The 24,350-nt window shown below is 43.1% G+C and overlaps 1 protein-coding gene across 1 annotated transcript in view; it reads left to right on the forward strand.

The window, feature by feature from the left end:
* The first annotated feature begins 10,660 nt into the window (after window positions 1-10,660).
* The window catches only part of LOC132830354 (enteropeptidase-like), a 37,344-nt gene continuing 23,654 nt past the window's right edge, over window positions 10,661-24,350 (forward strand). Inside the window, exons 1-4 of the mRNA XM_060847999.1 lie at window positions 10,661-10,990; window positions 13,475-13,542; window positions 15,031-15,179; window positions 22,980-23,096. Coding sequence (XP_060703982.1) covers window positions 10,757-10,990; window positions 13,475-13,542; window positions 15,031-15,179; window positions 22,980-23,096 — 568 coding nt within the window. The 5' untranslated portion in view covers window positions 10,661-10,756. The remainder of the gene's footprint in view (window positions 10,991-13,474; window positions 13,543-15,030; window positions 15,180-22,979; window positions 23,097-24,350) is intronic.

The following is a 24,350-nucleotide window of genomic DNA, read 5'->3' on the forward strand; positions in this document are numbered from 1 at the left end:
GGTGCAAAGGGGATTTACCAGGCTGTTGCCTGGGCTGGAGGGTTTCAGTAATGAAGCAAGATTGGAGAGACTGCGGTGGTTTTCCTGAGATAAGAGGAGACCTAGCAGAAATGTGATTGAGATATATAAAATTATGAAGGGCATGGATGGGGTTGACAAGAAGAAATGTTTCCCCTTGATGGAGGGATCAATGACCATGAGGCATAGATTCAAGATCAGGGGCAGAAAGTTCAGAGTATAGCACTGTGAAGATAAACCTTTTCACCCGGAGGGTGGTGGGAGTCTGGAATTCACTGCCTGTAAGGGTTGTAGAGGTGGAAACCCTCATAACATTTAAGACATATTTAGATGTGCAGTTGTGATGCCAAACTATAAAAAGCTATGGGCCAAGTGCTGGAAAATGGGATTAGAATAATTAGGTGGTTGTTTTTGACCGGTATGGGTGCAATGGGATGAAGAACCTTTCCTGTGCTGTAAATCTCTCTGATTATAACCATTTACTGAGCTGATGCATTCCCCCAAAAAAAACAGAACTGCTAAATTTGGTCTACAGCAGGTGGTGAGGGAACCAAAAAGAAGGAAAGTCTACTTGGCCATATTCTCAACAATCCGCCAGCTGCAGATGCATCTGTCCATGACAGCATTGGTAAGAGTGACCAATTCGCAGGCTGCATAGGGACGGAGGATCCCGCCACCCTGTTGTGTAGCACTGTGCTAAATAGAATAGATTTTAAACAGTTGAGAGTGTGCTGCTGGAAAAGCACAGCAGGTCAGGCAGCAACCAAGGAGCAGGGGGATCAGCGTTTCAGGCATAAGCCCTTCATCAGGAAGCCTTTCTCCTGCTTCTCGGATGCTACTTCACCTGCTGTGCTTTTCCAGCACCATACTCTCAACTCTGATCTCTAGCATCTGCAGTCCTCACTTTCTCCTACACTTCAAACAAGTCAAAATAAGGCATTGATGAGGTGCTGTCATCACTAGCAGCAGAACCATATTCAACCATAATCTACCTCATGGCCCCCACATATCCTCCATCTCTACCATTACCATCAAGCCAGGCAATCAATCCTGTTTCAATGGAGAGTGCAGGAGGCCATGCCAGGTATTCCTTAAAATGCGGTGTCAGTCTGATGAAATTAGGACTAGCTTCTATGCCAACAGCAGAAGCAGCAATTACTGAACAGAGCTAAGCTTTTGCACAATCAATGGTCAGATGTAAGCTCTGCAGTCCTACCACATCCAGTCGTGAATGGTAATCAGTTCAACTACTCACTGGAGGAGAAGCCTTCACAAATATCCCCATCCTCAATGTCGGAATAGCCCAGCATATCATGGCAAAAGATAAGGCTGAACATTTGCAACAATCTTCAGCCAGATGTGCCAAGTGGATGACCCATCTCAGCCTCCTCCAGGGGACCACAGATGGCAGTTGTCAGCTATTTCACTCCCCATGCTAACAGAAAAAAAACCTGAAAGTGCTGGATACTATAAAGGTTGTAGGCCCTGACAACATTCCTGCAATAGTACTGAAGACTTGTGCTGCAGAACTAACTGCACCCTGAACCATGTTGTTCAAGGACCGTTACAACACTGGCATCTACATTGCAATGTGGAAAATTGCCCCAGGTATGTCCTACACATGAAAAGTAGGACAAATCCCACCAAGTCTATTACCACCCCATCAGTCTATTCTCGATCATCAGTAATGTGATGGAAGGGGGTCATCAACTGTGTCATCAAGCAGCATCCGCTAAGCAATAACCTGCTGCATGATTCTCCACTTTGGATTCTGTCAGCTCTTGACCTCATTACATACATTGACCAAACATGGACAAAAGAGTTCCTGTTAGGATGAAGGGAAAGGCTGGTAGGTGTAGGGAATGCTGGATGACAAGAGATATTGAGGTTTTGCTCAAGAATAAGAAGGAAGCTTATGTCAAAGTATAGACAGCAGCGATCGATTGAATCTGTAGAAGAGTATAAAGGTAATACAAGTATGCTTAAAAGGGAAATCAGGAGGGCATAAAGACAAAATGAGATAACTCTGACAAATAGGGTTAAGGAGAATCAAAGGGGATTCTAAAAATAAATTTGTGGGCGGCACGGTGGCACAGTGGTTAGCGCCAGAGACCCGGGTTCAATTCCCGCTTCAGGCGATTGACTGTGTGGAGTTTGCACGTTCTCCCCGTGTCTGCGTGGGTTTCCTTCGGGTGCTCCGGTTTCCTCCCACAGTCCTAAGATGTGCGGGTCAGGTGAATTGGCCATGCTAAATTGCCTGTAGTGTTAGGTAAGGGGTAAATGTAGGGGTATGGGTGGGTTGCGCTTCGGCGAGTCGGTGTGGACTTGTTGGGCCGAAGGGCCTGTTTCCACACTGTAAGTAATCTAATCTAATTAGAGACAAAAGGGTAACTAGGGAGAGAATAGAGCCCCTTAAAGAACCACAGGAGATGGGGGAGATAATAAATGCGTATCTTGCATCAATGTTTATTTTGGAGAAGGATATGGATTATAGAGAACATGGGGAAATAAATAGCGACATCTTAAAAAATGTCCATTATACAAAGGAGGAGGTCTTAAAATGCATAAAGGTGGATAAATCCCCGGGACCTGATCAAGTGTACCCTAGAACTCTGTTGGAAGCTAGGGAAGTGATTGCTGGACCCCTGCTGCGATATTTGTATCATCAATAGCCAAAGGCGAGGTGCCAGATGTCTGGAGGTTGGTTCATGTGTGTGACACTATTTAAGAAACGGTAAGGACAAGCAGGGAACTTTAGACCGGTGAGCCTGACATGGGTGGTGGGCAAGTTGTTGGAGGGAATCCTGATGGACAGGATTTACGTGTATTTGAAAAGGCAAGGATTAGGGATAGTCGGCATGGTTTTGTGCGTGGGAAATCATGTCTCACAAACTTGATTGGATTTTTTGAAGAAGTAACGTATAGGATTGATGAGGGCAGAGCAGTGAATGTGATCTGTATGGACTTCAGTAAGGCATTCGACAAGTATCCTCATGGTAGACTAGTTAGCAAGGTTAGATCACATGGAATAGAGGGAGAACTAGCTATTTGGATAAGAATGGCTCGCAGGTACTAGACCGAGGGTGGTGGTGGAGGGTTGTTTTTCAGTTGGGAGGCCTGTGACCAGTGGAGTGCCACAAGGATTGGTGCTGGGCCCTCTACTTTTTGCCATTTATATAAATGATTTGGATGTGAATATAGGGGGTATGGTGAGTAAGTTTGCAGATGACACCAAAAATGAAGGCATAGTGGACAGTGATGAAGGTTGCCTCAGAGTACAATGGAATCTTGATCAGATGGGCCAATGGACTGAGGATTGGCAGATAGAGTTTAATTTAGACTGGGCAGGACTTATACACTTAATAGTAAGGTACTGTGGAGTGTTGCTGAACAAAGGCACCTTGGAGTGCAGGTTCATAGTTCCTTGAAAGTGGAGTCACAGGTAGATAGGATAGTGAAGAAGGTGTTTGGTATGCTTTCCTTTATTTGTCAGTGCATTGAGTGTAGGATTTAGGAGGCCATGTCTTGTCTGTCCAGAACAATGGTTAGACCACTTTTGGAATATTGTGTGAAATTCCAGTCTTCCTGCTATACAAAGGATGTTGTGAAACTTGAATCGGTTCAGAAAAGATTACAAGGATGTTGCTAGGGTGAGAGGGTTTGAGCTATTAGGAAAGGCTGAATAGACTCGGACTATTTTTCTTGGAGCCTCGGAGGTTGCGGGGTGACCTTATAGAGGTTTATAAAATCTTGAGGGGCATGGATAGGGTAAACAGACAAAGGCTTTTCCCCAAGGTGGGGGGAGTCCCAAACTAGAGAGCTTGGGTTCAAGATGAGAGGGGAAAGATATAAAAGGGATCTCAGGGGCAACTTTTTCACACAGAGGGTAGTGTGTGTACAAATGAGCTGCCAGCGGAAATGGTGGAGGCTGGTACAATTACAGTATTTAAAAGGCATCTGGATGGGTTTATGAATAGGAAGAGTTTAGAACAATATGGGTCAAATGCTGGCAAATGGGACTAGATTAGGTTAGGATATCTAGTCAGTATGGACAAGTTGTACCAAATGGTCTGTTTCCATTCTGTTTATCTCTATGACTTTGACTTGAAGTGTTAAAGTGAGAAAGACTCCCCTTGACATTAAGGCTATCTTGACCATTGTGGTATCAAGCAGCCCTAGCAATACTGGAAAGGAGGACTCTCTCTGGTGGCTGGAGTCAGACCTGGCACATAGGAAGATGGTTGTTGTTGTTGGAGGTCAGTCATCTCAGCGCCAGGACATCTCAATAGGAGTTCCTCAGGGTAACCTCTTTCACCCAACTATTTCAGCTGCTTCATCAATGACCTTCCCTCCATCATAAGGTCAAAAGTGGGGATATTGGCCGATGATTGGATACTGTTCAGCACCATTCGTGGCTCCAGAGATACTGAAGCAGTCCATGTTCAAATGCAGCAAGGTACACTATTTGTCCTTCTTCCTGGCACCATTATGATGTACAGGACCTATGTTCTAGTCATGGTCCCTTGCATTAAATGATAGCTGTTTATTGATGGCTTCTCAATTTCTAACCAAATAAAAGTAAAAAGACAGACAATTGGAAAATGACTCAGACGGACAGGTGGGAAGCTATTGTCCCTATTCATTGTCACATGCTATCATGTGACTCAGTTATTTAAAGGTTGACTGTAATGAGATACATGTTCAACCTTACTTTGCTGCATGAGAATGGTTCTTTCTTCTAATAAAATAACTGCTTCCTTTTCCTGTTTATAATTTGATAAAAACTGATACTAGCTACCGTGATGAATGAACAGTGTTCCAAAAGCTTGTACTTCCACATAAACCTGTTGGACTATAACCTGGTGCTGTGTGATTTTTAACTTTGGCCAGCCCCGTCCAACACCAGCTCCTCCACATGACGGTAACCAGATGAGAGTATCCTGGGTTCTATCTTGAGTTTTGCTTCCCTCCAAGGTCTGAATTTATGTCACACCTTGATCATCCCTTCTGCCCAAGGTCGAGCTGTTGAACCCAGTTGACCCTTTGGTTCCTTCTCAGCTTTGCCAGAAACAATTAGACCATAACAAATAGGAACGGGAGTAGGCAGTTTAGCTCCTCGAGCCATTCCATAGCATCACAACTGCTCTGGCATTTTTAACATCTGCTTTTCTGTATTTTATCCATAACCCTTGACTCTCCTATTGTTCAAGAACCTATCTATCTCAGCCTTACATGTACACAAGGACTCTGTCCCCACAGTTCTCTATGGCAAGGAGTTCCAAAGGCTCACAACCCTCTGAGAGAAGAAATTCCTCTTCATCTCTGTCTTAAATTGGCACCACTTAAATCTGAGACTATGCTCTCTGGTCCTAGACTCTCACATGAAGAGAAACATCCTCTCAGTATTTACCCTGTCAAGCCCCTTAAGAATCCCTTATGTATCAATGAGGTTACCTCTTATTCTTCTAAACTCTACTGAGTAAAGTCCCAACCTGTTTAGCCTTTGCTCATAAGACAATTCCTCCATCCCAGGGATCATCCTAGTGAACCTTCTCTGAACTGCCTCCAATTAAATGGTATCTTTCCTTAAATAAGGGAACCGAAACTGCTCACAATACTTCAAATGTGATCTCACCAACACCTTGTACAGTTGCAATAAGAATTTCCTACTCTTGTACTCCAATTTCTTTGAAATAAGGGTCAAAATCCCACTAGCCTTCCTGATTTCCTGCTGCCCCTGTGTGCTAGCTTTCTGCGTTTTGTACAAATGTTCCCCCGAGTCCCTTTGTGTTGCAGCTTTCTGCAGTTTTTCAACATTTAAATAATATTTTGTTCTTTTGTTCTTCCTCCCAAAATCAACTTTGCATTTTCCCACATGATAGTCCTTTTTGCCAAAGTTTTGTTCACTTATTTAACATATCAGTGTCTCTTTGCAAATTGTTTGTGTCCCTCTCACAATTTCTGCCTATGTTTATGTAATCTGCAAATTTGGCTCCTGTACACTCACTTTTTTCCTGAAAGTCTTTAATATATATTGTGTACAGTTGTGGTCCCAGCACTGACCTTGTGGAACCCCGCTGTTACAGCTTTGCAACCTGAGAAAGAAAGCCTTATCCCCACTTGCTGTTTCCTGTCCATGAGTCAATTCTTTATCTATACTAATACACTACCTTCAACACCCCGGGCTCTTATGTTATGACTTAACCTTTTGTAAGATAACACTTTTGAACACCTTCTGGAAGTCCAAAGACATTACATCATCTGGTTCCCTCTATCCAATCTGGCTGAGACATTCTTGAACAGTTCTGATAAAACTGCACGGTGGCACAGTGGTTAGCACTGCTGCCTCACAGTGCCAGAGACCCAGGTTCAATTCCTGTCTCAGGCAATTGACCGTGTGGAGTTTGCACATCCTTCCCATGTCTGCGTGGGTTTCCTCCGAGTGTTCCAGTTTCCTCCCACAGTCCAAAGATGTGCAGGTCAAGTGAATTGGCCATGCTAAATTACCTGTAGTGTTCGGCGAAGGGGTAAATGTAGGGGAATGGGTCTGGGTGGGTTTCGCATTGGCGGGTCAGTGTGGAGGTCTTGGGCTGAAGGGCCTGTTTGCACACTGAAAGTAATATAATCTAATCTTAGAAAGCTGTTATTCCTTTGTCTCCTTTCCAGTCACATATGCTTCTTGCAGAGTCTTGCAAATTGCAGGGGTCAAACAAGAGCAAGAATTTGATTTTGAATTCATTAGTGCTTGGGTTCCAAACCCATCTGTTTAAATTCTAGTTATGGATGGAGGGCATTGAGCAGATCATCCAACTGCTCCCCCTATTGGCTGCATTTTGTTGGCGGAGGCACATAAAATCTATTAGGGGTCACACCAACCCCTGGTCCTCATACCAAGTGGCTCCCAATCTGGGGCTTCGTCCTGTTGCTGCTGGGATTCAACTGGTATTGAATGGGACTCATACTGACCAGCCAGTCCAACAGGTCAAGCAGTACCAGAGGGTCTTAGACTATCACTGCCAATGGACAGACTTTGAAGGGCGGTCAATGTTGTCATGTGTGAAATGTGCAGTCATTTTGAGTGTAGCATTTTTCTCCAGACAGCAATGAGGCAATGAGATGTAATCTGTGTTCGTGATCTTATTTGATGTCACTCTTCCCACAAGATAGTGCCGTGGGATCTTACCTTGATGCTTGTCTATATGAGCAGTTTAACAATTTATCTGAAAAGCAGAGTCCCCATTTTTGCAATCTCACTGGAGGGTCAGTCTAGATTGTGTGTTCAAGTCCCTGCAATGCCAAGGCATACAAGGCTCTGGGCCAAGTATTGGAAAATGGGCTTGGAATAGTTAGATGACTATTTTTGACTGGCACAGACTCGATGGGCTGAAGGGCCTTTTGCTGTAGACCTCTATGACTTGAAGACAGGACCCATTTCAGTAACAAGGAGGTTGTGCTACTAACTAAACCACAATCGTAGCAGCAGCACCTACTGCGGGCGCCTCTCAGAAAATTATGCGAGCAGGGTCCGAGGAAAAGGAAATCAAAGGTTTGGGCGGGCACCGATAACCAGTACGCGGTCCTGATAGGTGAGGCTCATTACTGAGAGGAGTGCCAACTCAGTTCACTCTGTTACCTTTATGACTGATGCAGAGAATTGTCTTGTACATATTACATTGTAATAATCAAATCCATGTGCCCCAGCAGGAAAAAGCTCCCACGAGAACCTCGTGCCCTCGGTGGTGTTATAAGTGCCTTCCCATTGCCAGTGGCTTCATAATCCTGCTGGTGATAACAGGATCCATCACGCTGATTCGTGGAGTTCTTGGTGAGAAAGCAGGTTCCATCCTTAAACATTGTTTCTCAATAACTATACTGTCGGCAGAGTGTAACATCTGATAACAGTCCCCCCGACCTCCAAAATAAACCCACAGCCATGAGGCGATCACACACTGTAAAGAACCAGCGGATGATGAACAGTGCATGGGAGGCAGTATAACTTGATGCTGCCTCTGCACCTCCCTGTAATAGCAGGACTATCCTGGAATAGTGGGCCAATTAACAGCAGAGAGGACAATTAATTCACTGAGCCAGTGACATATTCCCTTACCTGTGTGATTGCGTTCCCATACCTTCTTCCCCATGATCAGACTATGCTGCACTCATCCAAATCCCCTCCAATTCAGCAGCCACTCTCCATTGCTGTAAATTGGGAGTCACGCATGACCTCGACTGGGTGGTAGATGTCCTTCCCAAAAGGGCATTGTTGAACCACATGGGTTTTTAATGACATCCTACCATGGTTTCATGGTAAACATTTCACAAGTTTTTAACCAGATTTGTATTTATTGAATTGAAATGGCCATGATGGATTTTGAACCCACACTGTTGGCCAATAGATTACTAGTCTAGCAACATTATCGTCATGCCATCATCTCCCCATTGCCTTCTCAGTGAGAATTTTGATACATGTCTTTCTTATGTGTCTTGTCTCTGAGTTGGATGTTTGTGAGCTTTTTTTTGGATTTGAGCACATGCAACAATACATGGTTTGGCCCATTCAGTCTGCACTAACTCTTTGGAAAAGTAACCCAGTTAGTTGAACGCCTCCATTCTCCCCCTCAACCTGACAATGTTTTCTCCTTCCAATACTGATCCAGTTCCCCTGTGAAGGCTACAGTTGAATCTATATCCATTCCCGACAGTATATTCCGAATCCAAAATATGGAATGTTTTCCTCAGCTCAGATTTGGGGTTTTTTGCCAATCAAATTAAATCTGTACCCTCAGGTATATCTTGCAGCCTTTGGTAAAGTTCCTTCAGGATTTGGTTTAGCTTAGTTGGCTGGGTTGTTGGTTTACAGAGCAGTATAATGCAATTCCATGGGTTCAATTCCCATCACTGGCTTGAGGCTACTATGAAGGACTCTCCTTCTCAACCTTTTCCCTCACCTGAGGTCTGTTGGCCCTCAGGTTAAATCACCACCAGTTACCTCTCTCCTTAATGGAAGAGCAGTCCCTATGGTCTGATAAGACTATGGTGACACAACAACAATAATTTCTTCATTCTAACCAAGCCTGTGTGATTTTAAGTAGCTCTGTCAAATTCTCTGCTCCATGGAGAACAATCCCAACCTCTATACTTTCTCAGCCCTGGAATCATTCTGGCAAATCTCTTCTTCACCTTCGCAAAAGCCGTCACATCCTTTTGGGTGTCCAGAAATCAATATAACACTCTAACTGGGATTGAAACAATGGCTTATAAAGGTTTAGTCTAACATTTCCTGGGTTTTTTTATGCTGTGCAGACTCTAGTTACAAAGTTATGACCCTTTTGTATATGCTTTATTAAAGACTTTGTAAACCTGACGAGCCATTTTCAAAATTGAATGCACAAGCAGCTGATGCTGTGTTACACGTTCCCCCTCATGTCTCTGATGAGTCTGTCATGTTTGAGAATTATCGGGGCGGACAGACCATTTGGAAGGAACTGGAGCTAGGAACAGGCAGGGGTTTTCAGAATGTGAGGGGAGTTCACACATTTGGAGCTTGTCTATTAAGGCCATAAGAGACCTGTAAAGGAAGCACTCCACCATCATCCCTTTGTCTGGCTGTCATGTGCCAAATTATACCTGACAGATAGGATACTTGGCTGCAGCCTCCGTTGTGCCAGGTAAAATCCCTGGCATATGGCAGGAGAACAGTTGAAATAGCCATTGATCGACCAGTTAATTGGCCCATGGGTAAGTGTATCGCTTGCTCCCTTTCCTGCACTTGGTAACATCGCAGCTGGAGTGGGCAGGAGGGGGTGGATAAGAAGGACGGCTGCTGTAATAACACCTAGTTTTATCGATCCCCCTTCTGCCCCAGCTGGTGAAGTCACGAAATTCTAAAACCTAATGCTTTTTCTCTCTTAGCCAATAACCTCAATTCACTAACTTGTTCTTGTCTTCAATTTTTAACAGAAGAACAATGATGAAGTAACTATGTGATAGTGAAACATGACTGAAGTGTGAAATAGTCCCTATTAGAATAGGTCAAGAAGGGGAAAGGAAAGCAAACAAAACAGACAAGAGGAGACACTTCTTTATCTGGATTTATTGGAATTAGTGCACTGTACTTGCTGTCCTTCCTTTCTCTGTCTTTAACTTTTGCAACTCTCCAGTGAATCACTTACAGCTTTATAGTTTTCCTGTCCCAATTGGAAGGCAACAATGCCTACGTTACTTGGTTGGCTGTTTCTTGACTTCCTGCCACAGTTTTTTCTTTAATTACCCGTCGCAGAATATTTTTGGAACTATTAATGACAAGATAATTAATAATTCAAAAAAAAAGCATGTTCTTTTTATGCCCCTTTGAACTTTCTCTTGGATTAATTCGAGGCAGTGTTAGGAAAATGAATGTTTAATTCCTGGAGACTCCTGTAGTCCATGCAACCTAAATTCAAAACACACTTTCTGTCCAGTAAACTAATGGTTGGACCAGTTTTTTCCAAAACACACCCTGTGTGCAGCCAAAACACACTCAAGGCAACGCAAATCGACATAGTTATTTAGGAATGGTCCTTACAAGTACATTATAAATAAAACTGTCGATAAACAAACCACCGCTGCCTTTCTTTCAGAGGTCCCGATCATTGTCAATGGATTCGCTCCCAATGGTCCTGCACAGACATCAGTCGCAACTAGCCTGAGTAGCACAAGCATCACTGCTAGCCCAACATACAGCAGCACCTCCACCAGCATGCAAGGCAGATCCAGTACATACACAAGTCAGCATTTGCAGACCCCAGCAAACAGTGTGACCCCGGCCAGCCATGTGACCAGGTTCAGCGATACGACCAGCTTAAGCATTGTCACAGAAGACATTTGCAACTTTGTGGGAGAGCTGAAAGTAAAGGTGTCCTCTTCCATCACACTCAGCCCTGACTACAGGTCAGCTGAAAATACATCTATTGCTGCAGCCGTTGAACAGAAGGTAAGAGTGGTGCTTTTAAAAGGGGAGTGTTTAACCAAAGTTGCCTTATTGTGGGCTGGAAATTGTTTCTGGGCCATATCTGGGATGGCGCGGTTTCCCAATGGTTAGCACTGCTGCTTCACACCAGAGACCTGGTTAGATTCCACTATCAGATGACTGTGTGGAGTTTGTACATTCTCCCTGTGTCTGCTTGGATTTCCTCTGGGTGCTCCAGTTTCCTCTCACAGTCCAAAGGTGGATTGGACACTCTAAATTGCCAATAGTGTCCAAGGATGTACAGGTTAGGTGGAGTGGTCATGGTAAATTGCCCATAATGTCCTGAGATGTACAGGTTAGGTGGTTTGGCGATGCTAAATTGGCCATAGTGTCCAGGGATGTACAGGTTAGGTGGATTGACCATGCTAAATTTCCCATAGTGTCCAGGGAAGTATAGGTTAGGTGGTTTGGCAATGCTAAATTGCCCATAGTGTCCAGGGATGTACAGGTTAGGTGGATTGACCATGCTAAATTGCCCATAGTGTCCAGGGATGTACAGGTTAGGGTGGATTGGCCATGGGAAATGCAGGGTTACAGGCTTGGGGTGGGTCTGTGTGAATTGTTCTTTGGAGGGATGGTGTGGACTCGATGGGCCAAATGGCCTGCTTCCACACTGTAGGGATTCTACATTATGAGAGTTAGTTTTCATGTAAAATGTTAGTAACTACCCACCCTCCTCGTCACCTCATTTGTAGAAGTTATGTGACTGGTCATTGCAATGATGGCTACCATTGAAGTATCCAGGATAGGAGACCATTCAGACCCTAGGGTTTGCACTCAGACACATCTCCCTTTTGAAAGTTGCCATTAGATCTGTTTTTCTAGCTATAAGTAGCATACCTCAAATCTGGCTGTTACACAAAGACAGGTGATGTGTAAGGCAGAACACCTACCGACCAAAATGACTGGAAATATACAACCAGCATGGGACTCATTGCTGTCTTGTAATATCAGTCATATCATCTATAATATGTTTTACTGTATTGTATAGCCTAAACCACATGGTTAATCAATCCCTGAGGAATGGTTGCAATTATTGGCTTCACCATTTTGACGTACAATCCCGCATTCCAACCAACTCTTAGCCTCCCCTGACCTTGCTTGATCTGAATTGCCCAAATCCAACATCTGAAAATAAGCAAAAATGAAATGACCAAACAAAAACTGAGGGGGTTTGTAGTGATTGGAACTAGGTGGACCTTGCTGACGATGAAGTCCTTGATTGGGTTTGTTGACCTGTGCCCATCAGGAAGCACAGACTGACCAACATAAACAGGGGATGGTCCAGTCAGTATGCAGGGCGACTGGGAGCTGGGTGGTTGATCACCAGCCTGGAGGAAAGCAGGCCTGGGGAGGGTCAAACAATACGCAGGGTGGCCAATGACTGGAAGGCCGGCGACTGTCTTTCAGGGAGGCTAGCCAAGGATGGTTTGGTCAGTATGTGGTTTGGACCGGTGTCAGGTGTTGTCTTTGGCTATGCTGTGTTTTGTAGACTGTATTCTTTTGGGTCTGAGTACAGGCGATGTGTAACGTGTTCGCAATTGTATATTGTGGGCTTCAGCCTGTTGTAAGCTTTGCCCTTAGGGGCTGAAATGGACTCTTTTCTGGGTTTCTGTCATTGTAGCGCCTTAGAGGACTGTCTTGTGTGAAAATTCTGCATGTATTTTATGTGGTGTTGAATATATTTTGTGTAATTATGAATACAAGAAAAAAAAGTAAATATAAACAGGAGATTCAGGGGGCCATAGGCAGTGTACTGTGAACAAGTAAATAAACGGTGACCTGGTGACAGGATTCCAACCTTTGTGCAGTTAGTTCAGTGCTGCATTTTGTCTACTGTATTGGAAACTGCATTCCAGAACATGAGAAGTTTTCAACAGTTGAACAGATGTGTTTTTGTTTGTAACATTTTGAAACTTGACAAAAACATTGGAGTCTTCTGTCATAATTTAAAGGCTTTTGGGACACTAATTAGACATTTAGTAATGCTATTTGCAACTTTAAGGCAAGTTTCCACTTAATTCCCTTCACTAATGCCAATGAAAAATTCAGGACCAAAGATCAGTAGCCCATGAGAAATTTTCTAGGAGAAAGTGAGGATTGCAGATGCTGGAGATCAGAGCTGAAAATGTGTTGTTGGAAAAGCGCAGCAGGTCAGGCAGCATCCGAGGAGCAGGAGAATTGACGTTTCGGGCATGAGCCATTCCTGAAGAAGGGCTCATGCCCGAAACATCGACTCTCCTGCTCCTTGGATGCTGCCTGACCTGCTGTGCTTTTCCAGCAACACATTTTCAGCACGAGAAATTTTCACCCAACTGGCCAACAGATAAAGTTCCATGTCAGGAGAATGAATGAAACATATCCCAATGTTTGTTGCATTATATTTACAATGATTATTGTATCGCAATCTTGTGGCTTTTCTTTACAATATATACATTTTCCTGCTAGATAAAACAGGCCTACAGATCATCAACATTCAATACGAAATATATTAGTACCAAGATCATTGGCATAAGGTAAGCAACAATTTCCAAAACCCTTGTGCACTGATTTCTCTCTTCTCCTACCTGGTTACAACACAATGTTAATTTCACCAGGATGATGATATTACCAATTGTATAGGTTTAAGACTGTCTCTACTTTTGCTTTAGAAATTCTAAAATTGCTCCTTCTTCAACAAATGGAACAGACTTATTACCAAAAAACATACTCAAACAAGCAAGCAAAGATTATTGACGAGAAAAGCTTTAAACTGTACATGTGTGACTTATATTCCAACATCCCAAAATGAAAATAAGGCAAATATGGTTAACAGGCAAGCTACGGTTGAATGACAAAACACGTCAAAAATAAATTGAGATCAAAATAAAAGCAAATTACTGCGGATGCTGGAATCTGAAACCAAAAGAGAAAATGCTGGAAAATCTCAGCAGGTCAGGCAGCATCTGTAAGGAGAGAAAAGAGCTGACGTTTTGAGTTTCAAAGCTTTGACAAAGGGTCAGTTAGACTTGAAACGTCAGCTCTTTTCTCTCCTTACAGATGCTGCCAGACCTGCTGAGATTTTCCAACATTTTCTCTTCTAAATTGAGATCAAGACAGACTTCTCAGCCACCCCCTCTAGACAACCTGTTAATGACACCCTTGGCCACCAAATCCTATCAATGTTTCATTTTTGATATTCTGGTCTTGAAATTCCCTTAAAAGCTGCCCCATTACGGACTGCCTCAAGAATTGCTCATGATCTAGTGGTCTGCCTTTCTCTTCTGGGAAGATGCTCCCTTGGATTCTTGGAAACTGGACTTCAGGCCTTACTTACAGGTGTGAGTCCAGCTTTTCACAAATAGTTAGCTTCACCAACCTAGTGCTGCCCCTAAATTTCTACTCCAGAGCTCTAAACTAATTGGCTGCGTCAAGCAATAGGCATTTGACTTCCATCCTCTGCTGCAGTGAACCATCAATGGGGGTATGGCATGTTCGGTGCCCCCAGGTTAGTGATTATGTAATACACTGATGGCATTTGAAAACAAAACAAAAGATCTTTGAATTTGATCCCTGGAGCCGAGGAAATTCTGAATGTGGGAGGGAGAATTAGGATAATGATCATGTGAAATTCTGGGAAATCTGGAAGGTGGAAACTCAAAATTGCACATATAACGGTTTGGAGGAACATGGGCCGGGTGCTGGCTGGTGATTAGAATATCTGGTTGGCATGGAGGGGTTGGACCGAAGGGTCTGTTTCCATGCTGTACATCTCTATGACTCTATAAAAGTGAGTGGGGAAAATGCACTTAAAATCTTGGCATGAGTTTTACAAATGTTAAGACTGTCCACTTAAAAACTGGACAAAGCTGATGTTACCTCCTTTTTCTACACCTGATTCTCACTCCTTTCTAATGAGGCAAGTCTTTAGGTTTCAGATTGTGATCAAAGAGCCCATTGTTTCCAAATGCTTGACCAAATAATGACCAAATAATTCTCTCATGTATCTATTTCTCCTTATGCAGCAATGTCTACTCGGCTATACGATTCATGATGCAGTTCTTATGTAGTGTAAGTAACCAGGAAAAGCAAATGACTGAAATCTTACAGCAAGGATTGGGAACCGTAAAGTTGTCTGATTCTGAACAGTTAACGGTAGACCTCAAAAGCACAAGTAAGTCTTATTTTTACTGGCTCTCGTCTCTTGACAGAAATGGCTTGCCAATGGCCAAGAAATTCCTTCCACCTGTTGCCGTATGGAAGTATATTGGAAAGGTTTTGGCAGCTAATTGGGATTTCTGGGGAGGTGAAGCAGGTGGGAACAGCATCCAGGGAATTCTTGGCTGCAATTACTTGAGATATCTAAATGGAATGCAAATGAAGTACATGGATTCTTTGAAGAATTTTAATGGGCTCATTTACAGCTAAACTAATGTAAACATGATAGAGTCATCTCTAAACACATCCTTTGCCTAGGGTGCTGCAGTGTAGAGTGTCCCTGTTTATGTGATGACATTCAGGTACTTAGCTTATCTGCATGTTTATCTTCATAAAGTAAAATTACTCTTAAAATGATAGTACATCATCCCCTTTTACTCAAAAATAGCCCCAATGTACCACAAGTGAAAGTACATAAGCATTTGGAAATAGTGAATTTAATTGTTCAGTGATAGAGTTTGCAAAATTTATAAGTTCAGAGGTAATGAAAATTTATGGTGTACAAGTATAAACGTCCATGTATGGTTAACAGCTCTTCCAGATTTTGTTGTGGTGTAACCTTCTGAAAGGCTTTTTCTGGATTTTGTCATTGGCTGTTCTTGATGTGACGCTGAGTGTGTTGATTATTTTTCTGGAGTTCTGTCTCACTGTGGTTGCCTGGGTGTTCTTTCGTGCTTGCTGTGCACAACAAATGCAATATACATTTCCCTCACCTCAGTATTGCTCCATCTGATGTTGTAAGACCTGGGCAGGACTTGGCTTTGGGTCCCTCTGTGGTGAAGCATGCTCCCATTGTAGGCTGTGTCACTCTGAAAGTTTGTTCACCATCTAGCTGATGCAGTTTTGCTTATGCACCATCTTCACCTTTCCTCTTTGGTTGAGAAATATTTCCAGCATGTCAGAGAATTTGGATAGGGTCATGGGGAAATCATTCTTGCTTGTCTTCTGAACTTGATCTGTGCTGATAATATATCCAGAGGTGTGGCTGTAAGGAGTAATGATTACATAGAAATCTTGTTTTGTTGTCCTGCCCTTCAGAAGGAATGATATAACAATGTATACCATCCACTCAGTGAGAACATTTGATCCAGGGTAAATGGGTGAGGATGCTGCATGGTTTATACTCCACTGGTACACATGCCCCTAAAAGTTCTGCTCATACACTGCAGCCGATCTGCTGACCTGACTGGCTATGGCGGACAATGTATATGCCACAGAGGCCTTTTAAGTGTTTTCTATCTTCCTGACATCTGGAAATTTGGAGAAATAAATAGTGACCAAATTAAAGTTATGTTAATCTTTGGTCAGTGGTAATTTTGCACTATCGAACTGAATTTGTACTCTGAGACTGTGCAGGTGCAGAAGTTCTCTATATTGTTGTAACTGGTGAATCAGCATGCCTGACACTTGTCAACATCACTGTTAATTCCTGACTAATGGACTGGATCACATTCTTAACATCTTATCCAAGCAATGGCCATATGTCATAGAATCCCTACAGTATGCAAACAGGCCATTTGGCCCAACAAGTCTACACCAACCCTCTGAAAAGTATCCCACCCAGCTTCATTCCCCAACCCTACTGCTCTAGATTTCCCTGACTAATGTACCTAACCTACACATTCCTGAACACTATGGACAATTTAGCATGGGCAATCCACCTGACCTGCGCATCTTTGTATGGGAAGAAACTGGAGCACCTGGAGGAAACCCACACAGACACGGGGAGAATGTGCAAACTCCATGCAGACAGAGACCCGAGGCTGGAATTGAACCCAGATCCAGGTGCTGTGAGGCAGCAGTGCTAACCACTGAGCCACCGTGCTGCCTGATAAGCCACCATTTGCACATGACCTTGATGTAATTGTGACAGTTTGTTCTGGTGCACAGCTTGGAGCATAAATACTTAGAGTCACAGAGTCATACAGATATACAGCATGGAAACAGACCCTTCAGTCCAACCTGTCCACGCTGACCAGATATCCCAACCCAATCTAGTCCTACTTGCCAGCACCTGGCCCATATCCCTCCAAATCCTTCCTATTCATATACCCATCCAAATGCCTTTTAAATGTTGCAATTGTACCAGCCTCCTCCACTTCCTCTGGCAGCTCATTCCATTCACGTACCACCCTTAGGTGTGAAAAAGTTGCCCCTTAGATCCCTTTTATATCTTTCCCCTTTCATCCTAAAACTATGCCCTCTTGTTTTGGACTCCTTGACCCCAGGGAAAAGACTTTGTCTATTTATCCTGTCCATGCCCCTCATAATTTTGTAAACCTCTATAAGGTCACCCCTTAGCCTCCGACGCTCAGGGAAAACAGCCCCAGCTGTTCAGCCTCTCCCTATAGCTCAAATCCTCCAACCCTGACAACATCCTTGTAAATCTTTTCTGAACACTTTCAAGCTTCACAACATCTTTCAGATAGGAAGGAGACCAGAATTGCACGTAATATTCCAACAGTGGTCTAACCAATGTCCTGTACAGCCACAACATGACCTCCCACCTCCTATACTCAATACTCTGACCAATAAAAGAAAGCATACCAAACGCCTTCTTCACTATCCTATCTAACTGCGACTCCACTTTCAAAGAGCTACGAACCTGCACTCCAAGGTCTCTTTGTTGGGCAATACTCCCTAGAACCTTACCATTTAGTGTATAAGTCCTGCTAAGATTTACTTTCCCATAGTGCAGCACCTCACATTTATCTGAGTTAAACTCCATCTGCCACTTCTCTGCCCATTGACCCATCTGATCAAGATCCTGTTGTAATCGGAAGTAACCTTCTTCGCTGTCCACTTCACCTCCAATTTTGGTGTCATCTGCAAATTTTAACTGTACCTCTTATGCTTGCATCCAAATCATTTATGTAAATGACAAAAATTAGAGGGCCCAGCACCGATCCTTGTGGCACTCCACTGGTCACAGGCCTCCAGTCTGAAAAACAACCCTCCACCACCACCTTCTGTCTTCTACCTTTGAGCCAGTTCTATATCCAAATGGCTAGTTCTCCCTTTAATCCGTGAGACCTAACCTTGCTAACCAGTCTCCCATGGGGAACCTTGTTGAACGCCTTACTGAAGTCTATATAGAGGTAACACTTCTCAGGATAGAAGGCTGCTCTCTGTATGTCCAGAAGCATCAGAGAGTTTTGGCTGATCTTTTATCATGTCAAGCTACCCTTCCACATGTGGAAGTTACATTTCCACATTGCCAACTTTTCCCTTAAATCCCCTCCCAACCTTCTTTCCCTTATCTTAAATCTCAGTTCTCTGGTTATTGATCTCTGCATTAAGTGGAAGTATTCCTTCCTGTCAACACTATCTCTGCACCTTATACTTTTGTACACCTCAATCAGTCTCCCCTTTTCCTTTTTTGCTTTGAGGAAAACAATCTCAGCCTATCTTGTTTCTCTCCATAACTGAACCATGCCAGCCCGGGCAACATCCTGGTGAATCTCTTCTTCACAGTCTCTGGTGTAATCACATCCTTTTTGTAGTGTGATCAAAATTGAATATAATGCTCCAACCTTGATCTAAATAATGTCTTAAAGGCTCCATTATAGCCTCATGCTCTTGTATTTAATGCCTGGACTCAAAGGCAAGTATTACATTAACCACATTATTCATCTGTCCGGTGGCTTGCAAGGATTTATGGATATATACAACAAGGTCCCTGTGATCTTCTATTCATCCTTGGATCCTACCATTCATTGTTAGTCCTTCCAAAATGGCACTGCCTCACATTTTTCAGGATCAAATTCCATTTGCCATTGTTCTGCCCATCTGACCAGCTGTCTATATTGTCCTAAAGCTAAAGATTTCCATCTCTTTATTTACCACACCATTAATCTCAATGTCAACTGTGAACTTACTAAACATATTTCCAAAATTTGTGACTAGATCATTCATGTGCACCACAACCAGCAAAGGGTCCAGCACTAATCTCTGTGGTATGCCACTGGACAAAGGCGTCCAGTCACATAAACAACTTTCGGCCATCACTCTTTTGCCGTAACTATATTCACATTGCCCTCATAGTTGACTTGGTTCTTCTGTACTTGTCTGTGCATTGCCCTGACTATATCTCCATTCTGAATACGTTCTGTAAGTTAGCTCTCTAAGCTTGAAGGTTTGTTTTCAGACCTTTCGTCACCTATTCTAGGTAACACCATCAGTGAGAGTCTCTGGTGAATTGCTGGTGGTATGTCCCACCTCTCTATTTACAGGGCTTGGTTTCTTAAGGTGGATGATGTCATTTCCGGTTTTTTTTCCAAGGGAAGGTAGGTAGGATCTAAGTCAATGTGCTTATTGATGGAGTTCTGGTTAGAACGCCATGCCTCTAAGAATTCTCATGTGTGCCTTTTCTTTGTCTGTCCTAGGATGTGTGTGTTACCCCAGTCAAAGTGGTGTCCTTTGTCTGTATGTATGGAAACTAAAGAGAGTGGGTCTTGTCTTTTGGTGGCCAGTTGGTGTTCATGTATCCTAGTGGCAAGTTTCTTGCTTGTTTGTCCGATGGTAGTGTTTTTTTTACAGTTCTTGCATGGTATTTTGCAAAGATACCATGCAAGAATGTTAAAAACACTATATCAGACAAACTAGCAGGAAATTTGCCATTAGGATACATAAACACCAACTGGCCACCAAAAGACATGTCCCACTCTCTTTAGTTTCCATAAATACAGACAAAGGACACCACTTTGACTGGGATAACACACACATCCTAGGACAGGCAAAGAAAAGACATTCATGAGAGTTCTTAGAGGCATGGCGTTCTAAACAGAACTCCATCAATAAGCACATCGACTTAGATCCTACCTACCTTCCCTTGGAAAAAAGAACCGGAAATGATATCATCCACCTTAAGAAACCAAGACCTGTAAATAGAGAGGTGGGACATACCACCAGCACTTCACCAGAGACTCTCACTGATGGTGTTACCTAGAATAGGTGACGAAACATCTAAAAACAAACTTGCAAGCTCAGCGAGCTAACTTAGAGAATTTATCATCAACCTGAGCTACAAATTTTCTCAGTTCTGAATGCTATCCCCTTGCAAAATTAATTTAACCTCCCAACCAATCACACTAGTAAACTCCCACACAGGATTTGGTCCCGTTCTAGTTTAGGCGTAACGTTTCAGATTTGTACAGTTCCCACCTTCCCCAGAAGTGGACCCAGCAATCCAGGAATCTTAATGCCTCCCAACTACTTAGCCACACATTCATCCAGTTCTATCTGCCTATTCCTAATCTAATCAGCACCACGCATTTATCTGAATTAAACTCCATCTGCCACTTCTCAGTCCATTGGCCCATCTGGTCCAGATCCTGTTGTAATCTGAGGTAACCCTCTTCACTGTCCACTACACCTCCAATTTTGGTGTCATCTGCAAACTTACTAACTGTACCTCTTATGCTCACATCCAAATCATTTATATAAATGACAAAAAGTAGAAGACCCTGCATAGAAGTTTATATGGAGAGGAATTTGTTAAGTGTATACAAGAAAATTTTCTGATTCAGTATGTTGATGTACCAAGGAGAGAAGGTGCAAAACTTGACCTAAGGCAGGGCAAGTGACTGAGGTGTCAGTGGGGGAGCACTTTGAGGCCAGCGACCTTAACTCTATTAATTTTAAAATAGTGATGGAAATGGATGGACCAGATCTAAAATTTGAAGTTCTAAATTGAAGGAAGGCCAATTTTGACGGTATTAGGCAAGAACTTTCGAAAGTTGACTGGGGACAGATATTCCCAGGTAAAGGAATGGCTGGAAAATGGAAGGCCTTCAGAAATGAGATAACAAGAATCCAGAGAAAGTACATTCCTGTCAGGGTGAAAGGGAAGGCTGGTAGGTATAGGGAATGCTGGATGACTAAAGAAATTGAGGGTTTGGTTAAGAAAAAGAAGGAAGCATATGTCAGGTATAGACAGGATATATTGAGTGAATCCTTAGAAGAGTATAAAGGAAGTAGGAGTATACTTCAGAGGGAAAGCAGGAGGGCAAAACGGGGACATGAGATAGTTTTGGCAAATAGAGTAAAGGAGAATCCAAAGGTGTACCCTAGAACTCTATAGGAATCTAGGGAAGTGATTGCTGGGCCCATTGCTGAGACGTTTGTATCATCGATAGTCACAGGTGAGGTGCTGGAAGACTGGAGGTCAGCTAATGTGGTGCCACTATTTAAGAAAAGTGGTAAGGACAAACCAGGGAATTATAGACCGGTGAGCCTGATGTCAGTGGTGGGCAAGTTGTTGGAGGGAATCCTGAGGGACAGGATGTACATGTATTTGGAAAGGCAAGGACTGATTAGGGGTAGTCAACATGGCTTTGTGCGTGGGAAATCATGTCTCACAAACTTGATTGAGTTTTTTGAAGAAGTAACAAAGAGGATTGATGAGGGCAGAGTGGTAGACATGATCTATATGGACTTCAGTAAGGCATTCGACAAGGTTCCCCATGGGAGACTGGTTAGCAAGGTTAGATCTCATGGAATACAGGGAGAACTAGCCATTTGGACACAGGACTGGCTCAAAGGTAGAAGACAGAGGGTGGTGGAGGGTTGTTTTTCAGACTGGAGGCCTGCGATCAGTGGAGTGCCACAAGGATCGATGCTGGGTCCTCTACCTTTCGTCATTTACATAAATGATTTGGATGTGAGCATAAGAGGTACAGTTAATAAGTTTGCAGATGACACTAAAATTGAAGGTGTAGTGGACAGCAAAGAAGGTTACCTCAGATTACAACAGGATTTTGATCAGATGGACCAATGGGCTGAGAAGTGGCAGATGGAGTTTAATTCAGATAAATGCAAGATGCTGCATTTTGGGAAAGCAAATCTTAGCAGGACGTATACACTTAATGGTAAAGTCCTAGGGAGTGTTGCTGAACAAAGAGACCTTGGAGTGCAGGTTCATAGCTCCTTGAAAGTGGAGTCACAGGTAGATAGGTTGGGGAAGGAGGTATTTGGTACGCTTTCCTTTACTGTAAAGGAAATAGTACAGTCTTTGGGAGGTCATGTTGTGGCTGTATAGGACATTGGTAAAGCCACTTTAGAAATATTGCATGCAACTATGATCTCCTTCCTATCGAAAGGATGTTGTGAAACTTGAAAGGATTCAGAAAAGATTTACAAGGATGTTGCCAGGGTTGGAGGATTTGAGCTAAATAGGCTAGGGCTGTTTTCCCTGGACAGTCGGAGGTTGAGGGGTGACCTTATGGAGGTTTATAAAATCATGGGGGCATAGATGTGATAAGTAGACAGTCTTTTCCCTAGCATGGGGGAGTCCAGAACTAGAGGGCATAGGTTTAGGGTGAGAGCGGAAAGATATAAAAGGGACCTAAGGGGCAACCTTTTCACGCAGAAGGTTGGTTTGTGTATGGACTGAGCTGCCAGAGGAAGTGGTGGAGGCTGGTACAATTGCAACATTTAAAAGGCATCTGGATGGGTATATGAATAGGAAGGGTTTATAAGGATATAGGCTGGGTGCTAGCGAGTGGGACTAGATTGGGTTGGGATATCTGGTCGGCATGGACAAGTTGGACTGTCCACATGCTGTACATCTCAATGACTCTATTGCTGAACCTGATCTCTGTTAACCATGTGCAGTTGAACATAAAGATAGAGTTTTTGCCTTAAAATTGGAAAGCAAACAATAATTAGCCAAAAATACAAGAGAACTGTTTTGAAGCTTAAAACCATGACTGTTTAAACCATAAGCCAATCCTTTGTCTCATCTGCTTGCTTGCAGTCATATGGTGCCATGATAACATGCTAATATGTGACAATGGATACTGCACTGGTAAAACCAATGCATTCTGTGATGGCGTGAAAGACTGCTGGAATGGAAGTGACGAAGAGGGTTGTGGTACGTTAGCTTACAAATGGAGTATTATCTTGTTTTGTCTCAAAATGTTCAAACATCGGGATGAATTTCCCTGGGGGGATTGTGATATTAAATGGAATCTCAACGTAAAAGACAAAGGAACCCCTTAATAAACAACAAACATGCCCTTCATGCTGTGCTTTCCATAGCACTCCATCCAATTATTGCACTGAGAATAAAAATTGGGCCATGATTTATGTATTATTTTGCATGATTGCCTGATCAAATTAAATACCATGACTCTCTGGCTGTTTGTGAATAGGCAGAGACCTTACTCAACCAGCCCACACTTGCAAAACCCAAACAAGACATCTCTTGTTAAATGCAATTTTGCAATTGGGCATCATTTGCCGAGCTACCACAAGTATGCTATTAGCTACATCACCAACCTACCTTCGAGAGCTTGCCTTGCTTATAACAACATGTTTCACTCGAAGTGGCAGGGACACATTCCCCACAAACAAAAGAAAGATGTTGAAGCTTTACACCTGTTATGAATTATCCAGAAGCATGAGGAAACCCTCTGCTTCCAAATTGCATTCTCCGTGGCAATATCTTAGCCAATCAGTGTCGACTTGCCAATCAGAACCCCTTTTCTCTTCGGTAAAACCAAGATGCTGGAAACCAGAGTCTAGATTAGAGTGGTGCTGGAAAAGCACAGCCGGTCAGGCAGCATCTGAGGAGCAGACCCTGCACCCCCCTCTTTGAACCTGCTCATCTTCAATAAGATCATGCCCATCTGAATTTAACTTCAAATCCACAATCTTACCGATACCTCTTGCCCCTTCAACCCCTGAGTTTAAGAATCCATCAATCTGTGCCTTAAAATATTCAAGGACTCATGATGCTCTGTGAGTAAAAAATTGTCTCATCTCTGTTTTAAATGGTTGCCACCATATTTTTAAACAGTGCCCCTTATTCTAGATCCTGCCCCAGCAGGAACGATATTCTCCACCTCCAGCTGGTGCAAGCCCCTCAGAATTTTATGCTTCAATCAAGTCGCATTTTAACTCCAGTCGGTATAAGCCCAGCCTGTCCAACCTTTCCCATTCCAGATATATGTTTGATAACCTTGCTCTGAACTGTTTTCAACAAATGTACTTCCTTCCTTAAGTAAGACCAGTACTGTACACAATACTCTAACTGTGGTCTCACCAATGCTCTGTTTCACTGAAACATAAGTTCCCTTCACAACTAATGCTTGCATTCTATTAGCTACCTGAACTACTTGATGCA

Source organism: Hemiscyllium ocellatum, chromosome 31, assembly GCF_020745735.1.
Source record: "Hemiscyllium ocellatum isolate sHemOce1 chromosome 31, sHemOce1.pat.X.cur, whole genome shotgun sequence".
Taxonomy (NCBI): domain Eukaryota; kingdom Metazoa; phylum Chordata; class Chondrichthyes; order Orectolobiformes; family Hemiscylliidae; genus Hemiscyllium; species Hemiscyllium ocellatum.